This window comes from Diabrotica virgifera, chromosome 3 (genome assembly GCF_917563875.1).
Source record: "Diabrotica virgifera virgifera chromosome 3, PGI_DIABVI_V3a".
Lineage (NCBI taxonomy): Eukaryota > Metazoa > Arthropoda > Insecta > Coleoptera > Chrysomelidae > Diabrotica > Diabrotica virgifera.
In genome coordinates this window covers 35091253-35113478 of record NC_065445.1, presented here as the reverse complement: position 1 = coordinate 35113478, position 22226 = coordinate 35091253, and the positions used below count along the sequence as shown (strand labels likewise).

Below are 22226 nucleotides of genomic sequence, written 5' to 3'. Positions count from 1 at the left end.
TTTCGCCTGTGTTATATCATCAGTAGAATTGGATATTGAGGATACACATATAAAAGACCACCTTACCAATATCGGAATAACACACAGATACTGCAAAAGAATTACATCAAGAAAAACCGGAAAACTGACACCTCTGATTAGAATAATTACGGGAGATTACTCATCATTTCAAAAACTATTAAGCGAGGGAGTGTTCTTTAAGAACTACCACTATCCTGTTTATCCCAGTCAACCACCCGAACCTTCTTCTATCCCATGTTCTAAATGCTTACTATATACCCACACTACAGAGAACTGCACCACATCAATAAGATGTAGGAAATGCCAAGGAAAACATTCAACACAAATGTGCACCTCTCCTCTTCCAGAAAAGTGTTTGTCGTGCAACGCCGAAGACCACCAAGCATGGTCACCTAAATGTCCTAACAGACCAACTAAACCTATCGAAGGAATTCCTAATGCGCGAATTAAGTCTATGAACAAAAAATCCTCCGAAATGCCATCAGAAATTACTGGTACGAGCAGAATACATTCACCAATGACATATCATGATCATATTATTGAAACATATACTAACAAACTAAATAATCCTAAAAATAAAGATCGTCAAGAAATCATAATTAAGCTAAAAAAGAGATTTGTACATCTATATAACATTGATACTACCCCAGTATTTAGCGGAAATTGACTATTTATACTCATGTTCGATCTGGAAAAACCAACCAATGACTCACCAACTATGCCACAGGAAGGCCTTGCAATATTTCAGGATAATGGCTCATAAGGTGAGGTTTCTTTATTCAAATATCAATAGTTTTCAACCAAAGAAATATTTAATATACAACTATTTACAAGCTAACAATATCGATAGTTTTATGTGTGTGGAAAGCAAAAATAAAGATTTTATTAACCCATATTGTGACTGGTCTATAATCCAACAAAAAGGAAATATATTAAACCAAAACTTCAGAGGAGGCAGTCTTATACAATCCAGAAAAACATGGAAGATGGGGAAAGAAAATCCTCCACGAATAAACAACCCTCTTAATAACTGCATTCATGTCTCATTTCCTTTTAAAGACTCCAAATTACATATTTTCGTAGTCTATATTCACAATTCCTCACTAATTGAAGAAATTATCTTCATTAAGGCATCCCTTTATGATTATTCAATAATAATTGGCGATTTTAACCCAAAATCAAGCCCCTCACGTATGAAGCAAATCAGAGGTTTTCTTCAAAGTTCTAATTTTTGTCAAATACCTACTCCTCCTACGTTTATAATGGCAGGTAACCCAAGCACAACTCCAGATATATTATTTTGTTCTAAAAATATTATAAATAATATCACAAATATACTTGTAACTCCAGATCTGGGAAGTGATCACTTGGCATTGCAATTTGATTTTAATCTACATCATGATCCTGACCACATTAATGAAATTAATCTTCCCAATATAGCAAAATGTAATGTACAAAATGTAAATAGTAGAATGAAAGAATTTTTGAATATAAGGCATGACATTTGCCCAAATTACATTAAAAATTTCAACACTATGTTGTCTAAATTAATAATAGAAAATTCGCCCAAACAGAAGAAATCACCCTTTAATTACAATCTTCCACCCTTCATTTTGTCTCTGATTAAATTGAAGAGACAGTTACTCAGGCAGATCCAAAAAAATGAGACACATGCATTAAAATCACAATTTAATGAACTAAACCAAGATATTCACAAACTTATATCACAATTTAAACAACATAAATGGATCCTAGCATGTAAAAGTATAAACTCCATGAAAGGAAAAACATACTGGAATGAAATAAAAAAACTGTCTAAATATAAATCGTTTAGACAACAGATTTCAGAACTGATATATGATGGCCAGACATATAGTACAGATGAAGAAAAATGTAGTGCTTTTGCTAGATACTTTGAAGAAACCTACAAATTTGATGAGGATGACAATTTTGATAGAGATACCTTAGAGGAGGTGGATAGTTGGTTTGGAAGTTTTTATGAAGATAGTCGTAATCTGAATGCTCTTCAGGACATCACAGAAGATGAATACGACGAGGCTCTATATAAAGGAAAAAATACAGCTCCAGGCAAAGATTCCATCAATCGTAAAATCCTTAGACAACTAGATCCAGATATTCATAAGGAGATAATGAGCATATATAACTATTGTATCATGAATCATTTCTTCCCTGATGAGTGGAAGACAGGCATTGTAATAGTTATCCCTAAACCTTATACTAACCATCAACTACCCCAAAATTACCGTCCAATCACCCTTCTCCCAGTAATTGGAAAAAATTTTGAGAAAATTATCCAAGGAAGATTATATAATGAATTAAACCAACATATTCCAGCACACCAGTTTGGATTTAGAGAAAAATCATCTACAATCCTTCCTCTTTCAATAATAACATCCAATATACAGGCAGCAACATTGCAAGGACTAAAGGCCGCTGGAGTTTTCTTGGACATCAAGAAGGCTTTTGACTCCGTTTGGCATAGAGGATTGTTATATAAACTTCACAGAATGAAATGCTCCCCTTCTCTAATATGGATTATTGACGAATTTCTTAGAAGACGCAGGTGTATAGTTAAGATCAATGAAACATATTCCCATTCATTTTCAGTGCAACAAGGAGTTCCACAAGGTTCACCACTCTCCCCTCTATTGTATACTCTCTATTGCAGTGACATATGCGACAATAGACTAACCAACACTAATTTGCTACAATTTGCTGATGACACTGCAGTGATATCATATGGAAAAAATTTAATAAAGACAATGGACTTATTGCAGAGGCAGGTGGATGACACAATATCTTGGATGAATAAATGGAGATTAACAATAAATCCTTCTAAAACAAAACTAATAATATTTAACCATAGAATCCAAGATCACTCACCAACTATAAACATATGCGACAATATTATTAAACCCTCCCAAACTGTTAAGTATTTGGGAATAGAAATAGATAACAAATTGACGTTCAACCACCACACAGCAGTTATAAAAAGGAAAATTATAACTAGAGCAAAACACTTCAGAAGTTTAACATACAAGAATGAGGGAATTACGATTGAAACAGCAGCCAATATTTATAAAATGATTTGCAGGCCCATGCTGGAGTATGGTTCTGCAATTTTCTATAATTCTAAAGGCCCTGCCAAAAATAATATAAAAGTGGCTGAAACAACTAGCCTTCGACAAATTACTAGAATGCGTCATCCTGATAATCCACTTCACAATCCATCCAACAGAATGCTGTACGAGCAAACTGGAATTGAACCTATTAATGAGAGACTCAATAAGCTGTTTAATTATCTCTTTATTAATGACAGTAACAAAAATTTGATTGAGCCCCACATTGTGAAGATACCAGAGGACAGTGCCCGTAGATGTCCAGGAAGAACTCTTTTTGAAGAAATCTGCTACACATCAAGACAATAAACAACTTTATTCAAGTCATCATCTGTATTGTAACTAATTGTCAGTGATATTGTGATTACCGCCACATACAAATATTTTTTTTTTTAATTATTGTATTGTATTAATATTAACAAAAAACATATATTGTAATAATGTATATTAATTGTGTAAATTGGCTGAAAGACTTCGGTCGATGGCCTTTTGGTACATTGTATCAATAAAGTATGTCTCTCTCTCTCTTGGCAAAATTACCGAATAAAATATCTAGAAAGTTGCGTCTGAGTTTAGCGAACAGACTATATAAGAGCTTCTGTATAAGAATTTTCAAATTGTAATGCCATATTCGGATTCAGCATAACCAAAAACAAAATAGAAACATATTTGATCAAAGTAAAATGATGAATTCAACAATATTTTTAAAATTATTTATACAAAACAATTGTTATTGTTTAAAAAATTAATAAACAATTAGCGGCCAAATCTGGGAGTAGAACTTTTTACTTTAATATGTATATAAACTAACAAAAAAAGGTTTAGAAAAATATAAGTTTGTTTGAATTATTCCGAAACAATGCATGTTTTCATTCTAATTGCAGTCCCCTACAAAAACGAAAATGGTTATTTTGTGGGGTCAAGGGACACGTAAAGGGGAAAGATTATTGGTCTTGTTGAGCTAGCAAAGTGACTATGGACTTCCTCTTAAGGCAAGGATACGACAAATAACGATGAAAAGAACTCTACAATATCCAGTCACATTTCATGTATTCGTATGGGAATTTCAGCGAAAGTTGGTTCCGTGTACTCACAATCTCATTAAGCCGGGAAAAATGAAAGACAGCTTATATTTCATTTTGATTCAGTGATGGTCAATCCCCTCAGAGGTGTTCATGTAGCCCCTCTGATGAGGTCTGGAGAGACTGAAACATACGTAAGGATATGATTAATCATCTCTGAACCAAAATAAATCATGAGCTTAGCTATCTGGTACTCTTCGGAACTAAAATCGTGTATTATTAGAAAGAAGACAGCACACAGGAGACTTAAAGTGTCCAAGCTGCCAAAAACCAGTTACCTTTACAAACAGTTCTCAGAGCTCCGATCTCAGTCTCAGATACTTGCCAAGCGTGACTATTTAAACTTTACATTGTCTACTGAAAACTCTCTTCCCGGCGGTCTGAATAAGTTTTGGTCTTTTATCAATAACAAAAGAAAATCAAATGGAATTCCTTCTGAGTTATCTCACAACGGTAAAACTGGTTCATCTGGTAAAGATATTGCGAATTTATTTGCTGATTTCTTTTCATCAGTTTACTCCTCTGTTGTTGTTGATTTCCCCGAAGACATCACTTCTTCACCCTTAAACCTATCATCATGTAAACTATCCATCTCTGACATTTACTCTAAATTGTGTAACCTCAATCCTTCTAAAGGCCCGGGACCTGATGGCATCCCATCAAGCTTGCTCAAGTACTGTGCATTTAATTTAGCTCGGCCATTATTTCTCATCTTTAACAAGTCTTTAGCTAGTGGAAGCTTTCCAAATGTTTGGAAGACCAGTTTCCTATTGCCCTTACACAAAACAGGTGACAAAAGTCTTGTGTCCAACTATAGACCTATTAGTATCCTAAACTCTATTCCTAAACTATTTGAATCACTTGTCTGCGATTTCCTTACACCCTCCTTGAACGGTGTTCTATTGGAACAGCAGTTTGGTTTCAGGCGCCATAAGTCAACTGAACTCAATTTGCTGACATATACTAACTTCTTACTGAACGCCTTGGACGAAGGACTACAGGTGGACGCCCTGTACACCGACTTCTCTAAGGCTTTCGACAGAGTTAATCACAATATTCTATTAGAAAAATTGCAGCGATTAGGGATACATGGTTCACTTCTGCTGTGGCTTAGGGAATATCTTCTGGACAGAAAACAAATCGTCAAGCTCTACAGCTATTTTTCCTATGAAATAGTTGTCCCTTCGGGCGTACCGCAGGGATCTCATCTTGGACCTTTGTTGTTTAATGTTTTTATTAACGATATAAAAGACTGTTTCCAATATGCGAAATTTCTTTTATTTGCTGACGATGTTAAGTTTTACTGCCACATTAGGAATCCACTAGACTGTTTAAGGCTTCAGTCCGATTTGAATCGGTTGAATGAATGGTGCAGCAACAATGACATGGTTCTCAACTCCTGCAAATGTTTTCACATTTCATTCACGCGTTCGAAAAGTCCTATCTCTTTCACATACAAAATAGGTGATATAAATATCACAACAGTCACATCTATAAAAGATCTTGGAGTTACACTTGACTCTGGACTATCTTTCAATATTCATATAAGCAATATCATCTCAAAATCGCTTCAACTGTTAGGTTTTATTAAAAGATGCTCCCAAGACTCTAAGCAGTTGAGATCGTTTAAACTGTTGTACTGTGCAATGGTGAGGCCAATCGTGGAATATGCATCTTGCGTCTGGTCACCCGCCTATGAGACATACAACTGTAAGATTGAAAGGATCCAGCACCTATTCCTTAGGTTCGTCGCATTCAAAACAAACCGTAGAGACTGGAATTATATGGATCTTGAACTAGAACTTAACATTGACACCTTATCAAGCAGATGGAAAAAGAAGGACATGTACATGTTGTATAATATTATAAATTCAATTCACGACTGCCCTGAGCTCCTGGAGGAAGTAGGTTTACATATTCCCTCCAGAATCACACGTTCAAGATCTACGTTTCATACTCCCATCAGCAGAACTAACTTCACTGCAAATTCTTTCATCTCAAGGGTTTCTAGACAGGCAAATGCTTGCTCCAATTGTGTGGATTTCTTCGCGATTTTTAAAAACGCTAAAGGATTGCACCCTCTAGTTTTATGTTCTTGAATATTTTAAACTTGTGATTATATATCTTTACCTGTTATTTTTACTTTTTGACTTGCTTTATTGTCGTAGTGTTTATTGTATCTTATTGTATTTTACGTATATTTGTAATATTTTGTTAGTTCTTCATATCTTCTGTAATGTTTTATTGCAATTAGCTTTGCTCGTAAATATATATAAATAAATAAATAAATGAGCTGTCTTTCATTGGCAGATTCCATGTAAATTTGGTTCTGTAATATACAAGTGTAAATTACAAACCCTTGGAATTTTGAGAATCAACACCGATTTTAATGAAAATTTGGATTTAAGCTCAGTTGACCCTCTTTTTCAAAATCTACCCTATGCCGAACTGGGCTTTTGCCCTGGAGGTGAAAACAACCCCATCTAGGGGATGAAAATTTTTTCAATCAAAATAACTATTGAAGTCAATTTTCTTCTATAATTAATCCGTTCTTTAACGGTAAAATATTGCAAAACCTCTAAATTTTAAAGAACCGCTTGGATTGACATGAAATTTGGCATACACATAGCTAACAAGTCAAAGAAAAAAAGTGATATTGTGCCGATATGTGCTTTTGCCCTGGGGGTGGTTTTCACCCCCTCTTGGGGGTGAAAAATATTCGTCCAAAGAAAGTCAGGAAATGGATAAACTGGCTAATTTTAAGTAACTTTTGTTCTATAGAGTTTTTTCACTAAGTCAATACTTTTTGAGTTATTTGGCAGTGAATATGTTCATTTTCCAACAAAATAACCACGCTTTTAGACGGTTTTTCGCAAATAACTCAAATATAGTCGGTTCGCTAAACTCAGACACAACTGGCTAGTGATTTTAGTTAGTAATCTTGCCAATTTTGGGAAAATTGGCTAAAAACAAAGAAAATACTGACTAAAGTCACTAGCCAGATGTGTCTGAGTTTAGCGAACCGACTATAGTAAGTATTTTGTCGACTATTTCACTAGACTGTTTTTAACTGATAAAACGGCATAGCAACGCTTCGTTTCCTACACAAAACTCCTTAACGAAGTGAAACCTCAGCGACAAAATTAGGACAGATAATAAATAAAGATAAATAAATGAAGAAATAAAGAAATAAAGATTATATTTCGTTGATATGGTGCATTAATTGTCTCGTGAAATAGTCTTGTCGAATATCATTCGAGAGAAAATTATTTCCGGCAAAATTTTCTCCTGGTTTCATTCAAGTTCGTTGCCTTTTGGTAATTTTCGCTTATGAAATTTTGACAAAATCACTCGACTGACGTCTCGTGATTTAAGTCAAAATTTAATTCGAGAAAATTGCCAGGCAACAAACTTTCATACCAGTCGAAAATATTGCCGGCAAAATTTTCTCTCTTGTGATATTATATACGAAAAAACATTCTTAGCAAAAATATATCCTGTAAAAAGTTTAAAAAAATGGTGTATAGATCACGTCTCTACACCTAGTAGAAGCAGAGTTATAGCTAATAAAAAATAGGTTCATATTCGTCAAATTCCAAATGGAATACTTTAACGTGAAATAACCAAAAATGAAGCACATTTCGGGGAAAACTTATTACAACTGATTTAAAGTGTTTAAAAAAAGCTTTATTTTTGTTTTATAAAAAAAAATCTAGCATCAAAATTAAACACGTTACGCTCAAAATAAAGTTAGTCCCTTTTGGTTTTGGTAAAAAAATCGAGAAAATCACCCCCTAATTAGTATCTTAAATGAACTTAATCGTTACGACTTCACAAGTTTCTTGACTCGTGTATATATTGTTTATATGATCTGTAAGTTTCATTGGTTCAAAGTCCTTATTATTGAAAGGGCTGTAGTTAAAAGGGGTTGAACGAGTCACTGATGAAATACATGATATTCAGAAAAGCAAGTCTGACTTTTTTTGTTTTTCGAGATTTTTGATATCTCTAACAATTTTTAAGTTATTTTGAAAAAAAGCATATTTTTCAAAATTTAAATTTTTAAAAATTTTACTTTGAAACCAAATTTTTTCAAAAATAAGTACTTTAAATCGATGAAACTAACAGATCATATAAACACAACATAAGTAAAATAATTTATGGAGCGGTAACGATAAATTTCATTTAAGTTGCTAATTAGAGGGTGGTCTTCCCGATTTTTTTTTGCAAAAACAAAAGGGACCAACTTTATTTTGAGCGTAACTTGCTTAAATTTAATGCTAGAAACTTTTTGTAAAAACAGAAATAAATATTTTTTTAAACACTTTAAAAAAGTTATAATAGGTTTTTTCCAAAAAGTGCTTAATTTTTTGAATATTTCACGTCGAAGTATTCTATTTGAAATTTGGTGAATATGAATCTATTTTTCATTGGCTATAACTCTGGTTCTACGAGATCCAGAGACCTAACGTGTAAACCATTTTTTTTACTTTTTTATAGGCTATATTTTTGCTAAGAACGTTTTTTTTTCGACAAGATACTTACTTTTTGAGTTATATGCGAAAAACCGTCTAAAAATGTGGTTATTTTGTTGAAAAATGAACATATTCACTCGCAAATAACTCGAAAAGTGTTGACTTGGCGAAAAAGCTCTAGCTGTATAGAACAAAAGTTACTTAAAATTTGCCAGTTTACCCATTTCCGGACTTATTTTGGACATACATTTTTTCACCCCCAAAAGGGGGTGAAAGTCACCCCCAGGGCAAAAGCACACATCGGCACAATATCACTTTTTTTCTTTGACATGTAAGCTATACGTATGCCAAATTTCATGTCAATCCAAGCGGTTCTTTAAAATTTAGAGCAAAAACCGTGAAAGAATGGACTAAATTTTTTTTTGCAATGTTGATACTTTCCAAGTTATTAGCAATTGAAACTATGCATTTTTCATTGAAAAAACTCACGTTTTATAACCGTTTTTCATGAATAACTTAAAAAAAATTTATTATATATAACAAATCAGTAAGAACAAAATTACAGCTAATAAAAATACAATCCAATAAGAACTGAGTTTTGCTCTTTAAAAGATGGTTATTTTCGAAAAACGTCAAAATGGAGAATCTTCAATGTCAAAGAACTCGAATGTGGTGCAGTTTTTTGGGAAAAATTAAGAGATATCTTTTAAAGTTCATTAAAAAACCTTTCAAATGAGCTCTGATAAAAGTTTTTGCATACGAACTGACGATTTATGAGAAAAATAAAGTCGTTCCCTGCTTTTCTTTTTTTTTTTTTGAAATGTAACAATTAAACCCTTGTCATTACAATCCTAATAGAAATGAATAGCTTCCCACTTAAAATTAACTTTATTTAATTATAATTGATATAGTATTTTTACTACAAAAGCGATAGTACGTAGGTCAAAATTTTTGACGTAAGAGAACTGTCAAAACATTAGATTGTGACTTTTCATTATTGCCATGTTTATTATAAACATGGCAATAATGAAAAGTCACATTCTGTTTTGACAGTTCTCTTACGTCAAAAATTTTGACCTACGTAATATCGCTTTAGTAGTAAAAATACTATACGATCCATGTGATTTGACCCGTTTGGAATGCTTAGTATAAAAAAGATAGTTGATTAAACCGAAAATGACATTTTTATAATTAAAAAAGTGAACTTTTCTTAAACAAATCTAAAAGTATTCATAATATGAAAAAATGTTTCAAATATTAGGTAATTGTAGGATTTTTTTACTGAAAATTTTTATTTTTGTTTTTGTGTCATGAATACTTTTAGGTTTATTTAAGAAAAATGCACTTTTTTTTTTTAAATCATAAAAATGCCATTTTCGATTTAATCAACTATTTTTTCTAAACTAAGGATTCCAAACCGGTTAAATCACATGGATCGTATCAGTTATACCTAAATAAAGTTAATTTTAAGTGGGAAGCTATTCATTTATATTAGGATTGTATGACGAGGGTATAATTGTTACATTTCAAAAAAAGCAGGGAGAAACTTTATTTTCGTCTTAAGTCAGTCAGTTCTTATGCAAAAATTTTTTATCAGAGCTCATTTGAAAGTAAAAGATGTCTCTTAAGTTTTCCTAAAAAATTTCACCACATTCGAGTTATTTGAGATTGAAGGTTCTCCATTTCAAATTACTTCGAAAATAACCATCCTTCAAAGAGCAATAACTCAGTCGTTATTGGGTTTACATAGGTCTTTCCGACGCGAATCTCTTTGGTTTTTTATTAGCTACAATTTTGTTCTTAATGATTTTTTCTATAAAATTAAACTGATTAAGTTATTCATGAAAAACGGTTATAAAACGTGAGTTTTTTCAATGAAAAATGAATAGCTGCAATCGCTAATAACTTGGAAAGTATCAATTTGCAAAAAAAATTATAGACCAAAATTTACTCAGAATTAGTTAATCTATCAACTTCCATAATTTTTATCCCCTAGATGAAAAATTTTCACCCCCAGGGCAAAATCCTGCTTCAGCGTATGGTAGATTTTGACAAAGGTTCTAAATACTACCTAAATCCAAATTTTCAAGGAAATCGACCTTGATTCTTAAAATTCCACGAGAAAATGGCTGTTGACTGGACTATAGGTACATACTTACAGTTTATATTGCAGAAATAAAACTGTACAGAAATATTCAAATCTAAAATGTTTACTTTCAATTTTATTTACTAAAACAATAATATTTGTTCACAGCTAAATCCTGACGTAAATGCTTTCCAACGTAAGTTCGTTAATGAAGTTCGCCGATGCGATGAAATGGAAAGGAAACTCAGGTATCTCGAAAAAGAGATTAAAAAGGATGGAATCCCCATGCTGGATACTGGGGAAAATCCCGAAGCTCCACAGCCAAGAGAGATGATTGATTTGGAGGTAAGTTTTAAGACAAGGTTGCAAGTTAAGTCTATGGATAAAATGAAAAATCACTAATGTGTCTTATAAACTGATTCACAGTCAGTTTAATTGACGGCTATTATTTAATTTAGCATGCTAAAAGAATTTGTCAGTTGGTTGATAAACTACAAAGTAGGAAGCGATTATTTGCATATCTGAAAGAACGGATTGAAATCCGTTCCAAACTGTTGTTGTACATAAGGTGTATTAGCGGAGCAAATCCTGAACTCACCCAGAGGGAGAACACCTACGCAGTACAAAATTGGGCGTGCGCGGAGGTTGAATTTTTCCCTCTGAAAATCTAATGCGCAGGCGTTCTCCCTCTGGGCTAGTTCAGGATTTGCTCCGCGAATACACCTAATGATTCAATTAGGTGGCTAATAGCCTATTCCACTGCGACCTTACGAAAATTTTACGTCAAAGTATTTGGACATTAGTTGTTTGACCCACGATTAGTTTACCGTGAGTATACTTTGCTATAAAATATTACTTTAGCAAATTAAAATAATATACGATGACACTTTTCGATAGAACTCTTTATTGATTGCTATACGTGTTTACAGATCTAATTTTCGCTCGCTACTGAATACTACTAAAATTACAAAACGACTCTCGACCAGAAATCCCTGGTGGTGGGGAAAACAAAAATGTCTATATCTGTCCTACACAATTTCACTTTGGAAAAAACGTAATTACAAAACCGTTCATCACTGTCCTTCTCATAAGGGGACATAACCGCTTGACTCGCCTAACTTTCCAAATACCTACTTTCTAAAGAGGATTATGATACAAGTGACAAATGTTACCCAGAATGTATTTTAATCTTTTAAGAGATTTCTGGAATATAATTTACCCAAGCTTTAAGAATGGTTTGATATGAATTTAGATCGTAAAATAAAATCGAAAAAACTAAAATTAACTAAACTATAAGGAGACGGAACATTAGTTGACAAAGTTGGATCATTGAATGAAAATTCTTTGGAATATAAAAATCTATGCTATTCACTGTTCTTCACTCTGATTAGTTTTAAATCACCCGTTTTTACAAATTCTTCCTACTTCACTAATTTGATAGTGAGTAAAGTCTAGACAAAACAGTCAAGGACAAATTTTATTATACTTGTTTTTGTTTTTATTAACAGATATAATATTGCAATGAATGAATATTTCAATTTTTCATTTAAAAAGTAATGAGGTGTTCTGAACTATTAGTTTATTATTCATGTCAAATTTTTGTTAAGAATTGCTTGTAATTACCTTATACATATAGGGACAACACGATATCTTGATCAATTATTCCAAAGGAGGTAGACATTATCTTGGAATATAAATGTTCAGCCAAGTGAAGGTCGAATACATCTAATTAATCAAGTAAATCGAGTAGTAGTTTGTCTGCTTTCTAAAAAAAAAACAAACACCACAATATCTTGGTTATTTAACTTCGATAATGCGGAGCTAGATATATCAGGAAGATATATCAAAAAAGGTTTATACAAAAATTATCATATCATATCACCATCATCATGGCTGTACTACAGCACTCAGTGGGTCTTGACCTCCTTCAGTATGTCTTTCTATTCTTCACTATCAAATGCCTTTCTTCTCTATCTTCAAAATAAATTTTCAAATGCCTTATATTTTTTTAATCTTTTTGGCGTACTCAAAATAATCCCCTGTTATCCCTTTAAGGGATGTGAATTGTACAGTATATTGTACATTGTGAACAAACAGTGTATACGACCTGTACAATATATTGCCCATTGTGAGTAAATTCTTACGACTTTTAGCTCTTACGACTTTGCAAAACAAAATACAATTAAAAATCGTAAATGTGTAACTAATTATTTATTTGTATGAAATAATAAAAAACACTTGTTTTATTTTAATACATAATTGTGTACATAATTGTTTAATACATAATGAAAGATATTGTTCGATGTTCTGAACATTCTTTTGCATTGGATTTCTTTGGCAGTGTAACGAATGTAGACAGCAGCCACTCTTGAGGTATAATACCAGTATTGTATACTGTGTTAAATAATTGCAATATTATACCTATTGATTCATCATTCAAGAGCTTTAGTAATTCAGCAGGAACCTCATCGGGTCCATTTGCCTTTCCAGTTTTGGAATTTCTAAGTGCCATTTCTACTTCACATTTTAGGATTTCAGGTCCCGCTTCACCATTTACCTTGTCAATGTTATTTCTGTTGTCCTCAAACAATTCTCTTATGTATTCACTCCATCTATTAATTTTTTCTGTTAAGTCTACAATAATATTTCCGTCTTTGTCCTTAAGCAAACTTATTTGATGTCTTCTTTGGGTTCCTGTAAGTTCTTTTACTTTTTTATGTATATTGAATGTGTCATACTTTCTTTCATAGTCTTCCATTTCTACACATTGTTCTTTAATCCATGATTCTTTGGCCTTCTTTATTATTTGCTTTATATTCTTATCAACCTCTCTGTATTTTTCTGAATTATTCTTTGTCATCTACATATGGATTTGTCATCTACATATAATTGGAAAATGACCAAATCCATCCATCCTTACTACTTCTGCTGCTGCTCTAGTTTTTGTTGTTTTGTTTTTTTTCTGTGTCGGAGATGAAGTCGATTCTCTTGTATAGAAGACGTCCGCGTTTTCTGGAGGATACTTTGTCTGATTTCATTTAAACTTAAGTGACGTATGACGAAGAATAACCTTCTTCCCTCTTCCTTGTCATCAACAGCAGAACGAATAACTTCCCCGTTGTCTGTACTGCTTTCCATCAACTCATCAGTACTAACTTCTTCCTCTCTAACCCCCCAACCATAATCGTCATTGTCGTCATCACTAAGTCCGTCAATATCTAATAAGACCGCCTTTCTGACAGCTTTCTTTTACTCATTTTTATATTTCAATACTGCAAAATAAAAGAAGTATAGATAACTGTAAATAATGCATGGTTGTGTACTATACCGGTCGACCGACTCCATATTTATATTCATACTGTACAATATACTGTACACTAATGTTTACTCAAATATAGAAAAAACAAACTAACTGAACGGAACGTGCACTGTAAATGCAGTAAATACAAGTGTGTTTGTCACCAACAAAAATATATCTGAGATTTACAACCAATCTGTAAACTAGTAAACACCACCTTACGTCGAGACACTGAAGTAACCATCACAACAACCTAGTTCTTTGAATTTCATTTTTTTTTACTTAAAACGGCTAGATGGAAACAACGATTTGAAATTAAAACTAATATATGTATGTACACTACAATGAACATTGTGAATAAAGTGGATAGAAACATCGGGTCACGTCATTTGGATGTCAGTAAAGTGATGTACAATATATTGTACACCGTGAACGAAAGGGCTAGATCTTCATCTGGGCCTTCTGTTGCACTCTGTTCCTGGGGATTTATTGTTGGCTAGTTTTTGTATCGCCTGTCGAACTTCATCAAAACTTGACAGATAGATTATTTTGTTAGTTATTTTCTCCGTTTACTGATTATTGTTTTGTCTAGATTGTTCCTCCCAGCAATTCAATATATCTTGCTTCCTTCCCAATAGAGTTTTCCCTGTGGATTGACAATTAATTGTTTTTGGTTCATACCTTGTTCTTGTGAAGGCGAAAAGTCGGTACTGCCACACTCGCCGACCGATGTGATTCCCTATAGGCTATACATAGATCTAATTCGGGATTCAATTCGAAAACAACACTACTGCCAAAGATATTTTTGACCTCCAAATTAGCTCCAAATTTTGCTCATATTCCAATCCACGCTTTTAAGACGCAATTAAAAAAAACAAGTGATTGTTACACATGTGTGAATGAACACAAATTATAACATTATTCGCGGTGTGCAAGTACTTGGAAGGGAAACGAGAAACGACCGTGCGCGAGTCGCGGAGAAATATTGCAACTATCTTAAATAATTCATATTGTCAATTGAAATTGTCAAATTGACGTATATTTCATACCTTCTGTCATTGAAGCAGAAAAATTATATATTGCTCCACAATATTGATATGATATGCAATTATTATATAAAGGTAAATTTAATTAATTGTATTTTGCTTGCAGTACTGCATTTTAATAACTAATTTTATTTACTACATACAATTGTTTACGTTTGCATAACATAACCTGCATCGTATTTTTTCTTCTTATTATTTTTTTGGACTATGGCCTTGACAATTATCCAGCAACCAGGACTAATATAATTGGCCAATATAATTAAAAGTGCGAATAAAAGTACAGAGCGTAGAAATAGAGGTCGCTTTGCCGAACTTGCGAATTAAATGGAATTAAAAAAATAAAATTTTTTGAATCGTTAGATAGTCCTGTCGCCAGGGGGGGTACAACGGCCTCCTTTATTCAGATGGACTTACCCAATTTTTTTTTATGTATTTTGACCCGTAGAACACGAATTTTTATAAACAAAGAACTTAAGGAATTTCATAACAGCGATTTTTCGCAAAACAAAACATTTTTTTGTATTTTTTGGGCCATTCTAAGCAAAACATGTTCTTACAAGTTTTTCGTAGGCTGCATAGTTTTCAAGATACATGCGGTTGAACTTTCAAAAAATCGGAAAATTGCAATTTTCGAACCCGAATAATTTTTGATTAAAAAATAAAATAGCAATTCTGCTTACCGCATGTGAAAGTTCCTGTCAAATTATACCGGTTTTGATTATTTGCATTGCTAAAAATGAATTTTTTTATTGTAAAACAAAGCTATAAGCACATAGTGCTTGAATGATGTTTTTAATGCATTTCTCATTTAAAATCGAACGAGTAGGCACGCCTACAAACAGATTATTTCTATGTAGCATGCATTAAAACGCATGCATTGGGCACGGGAAACACTACTTGTTTATAGCTTTGTTTGACAATAAAAAAATTAATTTGTAGCAATAATCGGTATAATTTGACTTAAACTTTCAAATGCGGTAAGCAGAATTGCTATTTTTATTTTTTAATCAAAAGTTATTCGGGTTCAAAAATTGCAATTTTTTGATTTTTTTAAAGTTCAACCGCGTTTATCTCGAAAACCATGCATCCTACGAAAAACTTGTAATAACAATTTTTTGCTTATAATGAACCAAAAAATACAAAAAAAATGTTTTGTTTTGCGAAAAATTGCTGTTATGTAATTTCTTAAATTCTTTGTTTATAACAATCTTATCGACATGCGGATCAACTGTTACCCAAAAAATTCGTGTTCTACGGGTCAAAATATATAAAAAAAACTTGGGTAAGTCCCCTCCAAAATAGAAACTTATGCGAGAAATGTAATTAGGGAAGCCGCCCTCGCATTACATTTGACAAGTAAAAAACATTGTATTTTGTATTTGTATTTAACAACAAGCGTTGTATTTGTATTTATCAACACGCGTTGTATTTTTCATTTCATATCCATTGGCTTCAATTTGTATGACACATTTTACCCTAGTTTCATCGCGTAACTAAATTTTTTTGTCTTTAGGCCACGTTTGAAAAACTTGAAAACGAACTCCGGGAGGTGAACCAAAATGCCGAAGCTCTCAAAAGAAACTTCTTGGAACTGACTGAACTCAAACAAATCCTACGTAAGACGCAAGTTTTCTTTGACGAGGTAAGTCTACTATTTCTCTATTTCTCTATTTTTTCGAACCATCCCAAATTTCTGCTCACCTAGCATGATAGATATTTTTTTATAGAATCGAATTTAATGTATTTGTGATTTGTGTTGATGATGTAATATTCATATGTCCATTCGTTTACGTTAATTAGAGTATTTAACTGTTAGGGATCAGAGAGTACTTAGAGATCAACAAAAAGCGGAAAATCTAATTCCTTTATCTACTATTCATAAGTTGTGATTAAAGTAGGACATATTGAAATAGCTGGTTGATTAATATGAAAGAAATAATTTGCCAGAGTTAATAAATTATCATATGTACACAGAAAACGCACTTATCCCTTTTAAAATATGTTAATTGGTGGGTAGAGATTCAGCATCGAAGCTCATTGTTAGGTAGTAAATCGGCGAGGCGCGCGTCGTTTGACATCGCGACGGCTAAGAAAGAATCCTTTCTTAAACTCAAGATATGGCTGCTATGACTTATTGCGAAGATATGCCGTTTCATAGGGACAAACTCCCCTTTCCGTGTGGTCCAGTGAACTAGTCCGAAATACTTCGAAGAAAAGAGAGTGTCGAAAAAAATTAAAGCTATTGTATTGCGTATGCAATTCTTCTTTTTCTTCTTAGCCTTCTATCGTCCACGTTTGGACATAGGCATCTCCCAATTCCTTCCATCGGTCTCTATCCTGAGCAAAATATTTCCAATGCATTCCGGCTACTCTTTTAATATCATCAATCAACCCATCTCATATGTCTTTTACTTTTGTAAGGGCTCCAGTGTTGTATTGTTGCGTTCCAACGTTGGTCTTCTTGTCTAGGAGTGTGGCCTGCGAAGCTCAATTTAAGTTTGGCAACTTTTGTTGTTATGTCCTCGACTTTTGTTTTTGGTCTTAACCATTCGTTCCTCTTTTTATCTGACAGTCGTATACCTAACATTGCTCTTTCCATTGCTCTTTCTGTTGTGGGTAGTTTATTCATATTTGCCTTGGTTAGGGTTCAGGTTTGACATCCATATGTCATGATAGGAAGGGTGCACTGGTTGAACACATTCCTCCTCAGGTATTGGAATATTTTGTGTTTTTTAAGTATCCAACTAAGTTTGCCAAATTCTGCACATGCTAGTCGTGCTCTCCTAATAATTTCCGCACTTTGGTTCTCTTTGTCAAGTTTCAGGATTTGGCCTAGGTCTGGGTATTCGTGGACTGTTTCTATTTCACTGCCATTTATAATAATCATCTGTGTTTGTCATTATTTTTGTTTTTTTTTTATATTCATTTTTAGGCCAACGTATTGGGAGCTGCCTGCAAATTCTTCCATCATAATTTGCAGTTCCTCGAATGAGCTCGCTATAATCACAATGTCGTCAGCGAATCTGAGATGGTTTAGCTTGTTGCCATTAACGTTAATGCCATTAGTTGACCAATTAGTAGTTTTGAAGACGTCTTCTAGGGCTAGGTTGAAAAGCTTTGGCGATATTACGTCTCCTTGTCTCACTCCTCTCTTACTGGAGATGGGATTTGTTTTGTATTTTCGTCTAGTTGCATCTTTGCGTATGCAATGCTCTTTTGAAATGCAGTAATTTAGATACGCTTTCAAGAAATGTGATCCTTGTAGAGCGTGGGCTTTCTAAGCAATTAATGGCAAATGGTTCTCTGCACTTGACAACAATTATGACCGTACCAATTTACTGAGAGGAATTTCAGGTATGCTTTAAGTAAAAACAGTTATATTATTTTAATAACGGTGATTTTCATTGCAAATTGAGTGAAAGTTATAAGCTTCTTATTAAACTATTAAAAAACTCTCAAACAATATGAAGCTTTGGTTACTTCATTAATCAATGGATTTGACAGATAATTAATTAACGTAAACTATCAGTAGTTTTATATTTAGATCCATTTTTGGTTTATTCCTTATGTAATATATTTACTTTTTATTGAGACCGGCAGAATGACTATAGTCCAAGCCAAAAAAAAAATTGGTTTTTGTTACATAAGAGCAAGCCCAAGTACATTACGTATTTTAACGTCAATCTAGGATTACTTGTATCCCTAGATAATTCAGCATTATATTCTAAATCGTTATATAATTAAACTTTAATCTCCTGTACCTGTTTAATTATATCTTATTATTCCAAATGGCTTTTTAATTATTTTAATATGCCCCAAGTGTAAAACTGTACATAATGAATATTACAAATTCAACACATGTTATTACCTATTGTTTAGATCATCAGTATAGTTTTATGTTTTTCTAAGTAATTGTTGATGTTTTATATTTTATACCATTTGATGTAAGTTTTTTGACGATTTAGTTAAGAAATTTTGAAGATGCTGTATTTAAAGATATGTTACAATACTAGCAGGATTTGTGCTATCAGTTTTTTTTTCGCTGGCTTCCTGCTTTTTAAAGAAAAATTTTTAAACGGATATTTGATATTTTGGACAGTTTTTGTTTTTGCGTTGTTGTCTAGAATGCTCTTTTTTGGATATAATACAAATGCCTAGCATAATAATATATCCTTTTGCTTAAATCAATTCAAACAAGGTACATCTTCACACAGTGGCGGATCTGGACATTGTCTAAGGGGAGGGTGGGCGTGGGTACTTCCCATGAAACACCAACCAAAAGACAAGTAAGATACACAAAAACAGCTTAAAAGACGTAAATAATAATACGTATTAATTAAGTTCCCTTAATTTTTCTAACTAGCGGGTTTATTGGGTTGAATTTGTCTGTGTCAGGTTTAAGTTTCATGTCAGTTAATATATTTTTAGGTTTCAACAATTTTTTTCTTTAATTTTGGGCCTTGTTGGGGTGGGGTGAATTTTCTCATGTTCCTTCCCATGTATCCGCCACTGTCTTGGCAACATCTATAGTTCTTTATAGTATCGCCGCAAATAGGACAAATATTTGAAGGATAAATTGGTTTATAACAGTTTTTATTTGAACAATAAACTCTGAAAAGGTTCCAATACATTCAAATGTAAACAATAGAAACCTTATTGATCTTGAACTAGTTATGTTCTATACATTTATACACATAAATTTTATACGAATACAGCGGACAGAAAAGAATAAGTAAATTTTGCAATAGGTATGAAGCTATACAGCGCGTTAGAGAAAACAGGCCACCCATAAAATTTAAGAAATTTTTGATCTTTTTGTTTTTTTCTTATTTATTATATCAAATAGCCAGGGAGATAGTGTCAAATTTGACCGGAGCATTTTAGCATGGCTGCTTTCTTTTTATTTAGTTAGGTATTCCAAAGCTTATTAACAAATGATGTGCCAGCTGGCCCAAAACCGGGGATTTTAGACAAGAAAAGGTAAAATATGAAACTTGATGGAAAAACGCTACAACTTATGTCAAATATTTATCTACGTGACTTACAATTCTTAATAGCATTGCTGACTTCTCTCCTAACTTTCACTCAGGCAATCAGGGTTCAAATCCTGGCGTTGAATTTTTTTTTTTGTTTTTAAAATTGACATTTTATTTTAAAAAATAATTATTTTTATAATAAGGGCGTTATTCAGCGGAATACTGGATTTATTGTGTTTTGATTGATTTGCACACTTTCGATAGCTATTTTCTATTGGATATATTCCGTTTGGAAGGAATTGGCTGTAACCGCTGGACATATTTCATGACAAAGTTATTTAGTATTAATTCAACTCGCTCCTCATACAGACCAACATCCAATTTTACATACCTATTATAGAGAACAGGGAAATATTTATATTGCTATTAAAAAATGGGGGTTGGTGATAGATCAGTGAAAAATTAGGGTTGTATGTATCTTTTGGTTCTACATCATATTACATTAAGAATAAACAGTTTGTCCAAAAAATAAAAAAAATGTCGGGAGGGGGTGGGGAGGGCAACCCCCTTTTTCACTTAGATTGGTCGTACTAACTCAGGAAGCTTCAGGGGTTCATTTACAACAACTTTGCTTATTAAGGTCAGTCATAATATTTATGATCAAATGCATAATTCTATTTCATAAGTTCTATGCATAATTCTATAAAAGACATACAGATTTTTTTATATTGTCTCGTATAAATAATACAAAGGTGGTATTATAAAAATAATTATTTTTCAAAATAAAATGTCAATTTTAAAAACAAAAAAAAATTCAACGCCAGGATTTGAACCCGGATTGCCTGAGTGAAAGCTACGAGAGAAGTCAGCAAGGCTATTAAGAGTTGTAAGTCACGTAGATAAATATTTGACATACGTTGTAGCGTTTTTCCATCAAGTTTCATATTTTACCTTTTCTTGTCTAAAATCCCCGGTTTTGGGCCAGCTGACACATCATTTGTTAATAAGCTTTGGAATATCTAACTAAATAAAAAGAAAGCAGCCATGCTAAAATGCTCCGGTCAAATTTGACACTACCTACCTGGCTAAAATTCAATCTATTGTGTATTAAGTCACTTACTATTGTAGCACATAACCCGACATTATCATTAGTAACAAATAGGAAACACGAAAAAATTTGAGAAAATAATGTATTGAAAATTTCGATGTACCATTGCAGTTACAGTTATAACAACAATTAAATTATATAATAGTCAAAAGAGTCAAGAATCACCAGTTTCAATAATGAATGTTGCCACCACGGTTCTGGATGACATTCATCATTCGATTTGGCATAGAACTGATCACGTTTAAATGTTCCTTTGGGGGAAAGTGGTCCATTCCTTGGTACTAGTACACTTTACTTTAGAAGATCTAAAATAATCATTTTTTTCAAGAATTTTTTTCTCAGAACTTTTATTAGAAATGAACATAAAACTTTTTACATATTAATATCTAACTCTTAGAGAGTACAAAAAATATATCTTTTTTCATTTATGCACGTACACTAATATTGTAGAGGGCGCAAAAGTCGAGGCCTCGAAATATGATGGCGGACAGTTAATCTCAGGATTGGGATACCTGAAACAAAAAAATCGTACTGCATTTGAAAAAGGAAGGTTTCTTACGTGACAATTTATCACAATTTGACCAAAAATTAAAAAATAAACATTTCTTAACCATTTAAAACTGAAGACAAATGGGCGATTTTTTTACAAATTTTTTTCAAATTTCCGTAAAATCTTTTTTTTTTGCGGAATTTTTCACTAACGGTGGTAAATTGTCACGTAAGAAACCTTCCTTTTTCAAATGCCGTACGATTTTTTTGTTTCAGAGATCTCAATCCTGAGATTAACTGTCCGCCATCGGAACTACTTTTCTTCGAGGCCTCGACTTTGTCTCCCTCTACATTAGTGTACGTGCATAAATGAAAAAAGATATATTTTTTGTGCTCTCTAAGAGTTAGATATTAATATGTAAAAAGTTTTATGTTCATTTTTAATAAAGGTTCTGAGAAAAAAATCTTGAAAAAAATGCTTATTTTTGGTCTTCTAAAGTGTACA

General features: G+C 32.8%; 1 protein-coding gene across 5 annotated transcripts in view; it reads left to right on the top strand.

Annotated features, from left to right (window-relative positions):
• Window positions 1-22226, top strand: part of LOC114344906 (V-type proton ATPase 116 kDa subunit a 1) — a 157981-nt gene that overhangs the window by 5073 nt on the left and 130682 nt on the right. For all 5 annotated transcript variants that reach the window (XM_050646423.1, XM_050646420.1, XM_050646421.1 and 2 more), the window contains exons 2-3: window positions 10973-11149; window positions 16662-16790. In XM_050646423.1, the coding sequence (XP_050502380.1) occupies window positions 10973-11149; window positions 16662-16790 (306 nt within the window). The remainder of the gene's footprint in view (window positions 1-10972; window positions 11150-16661; window positions 16791-22226) is intronic.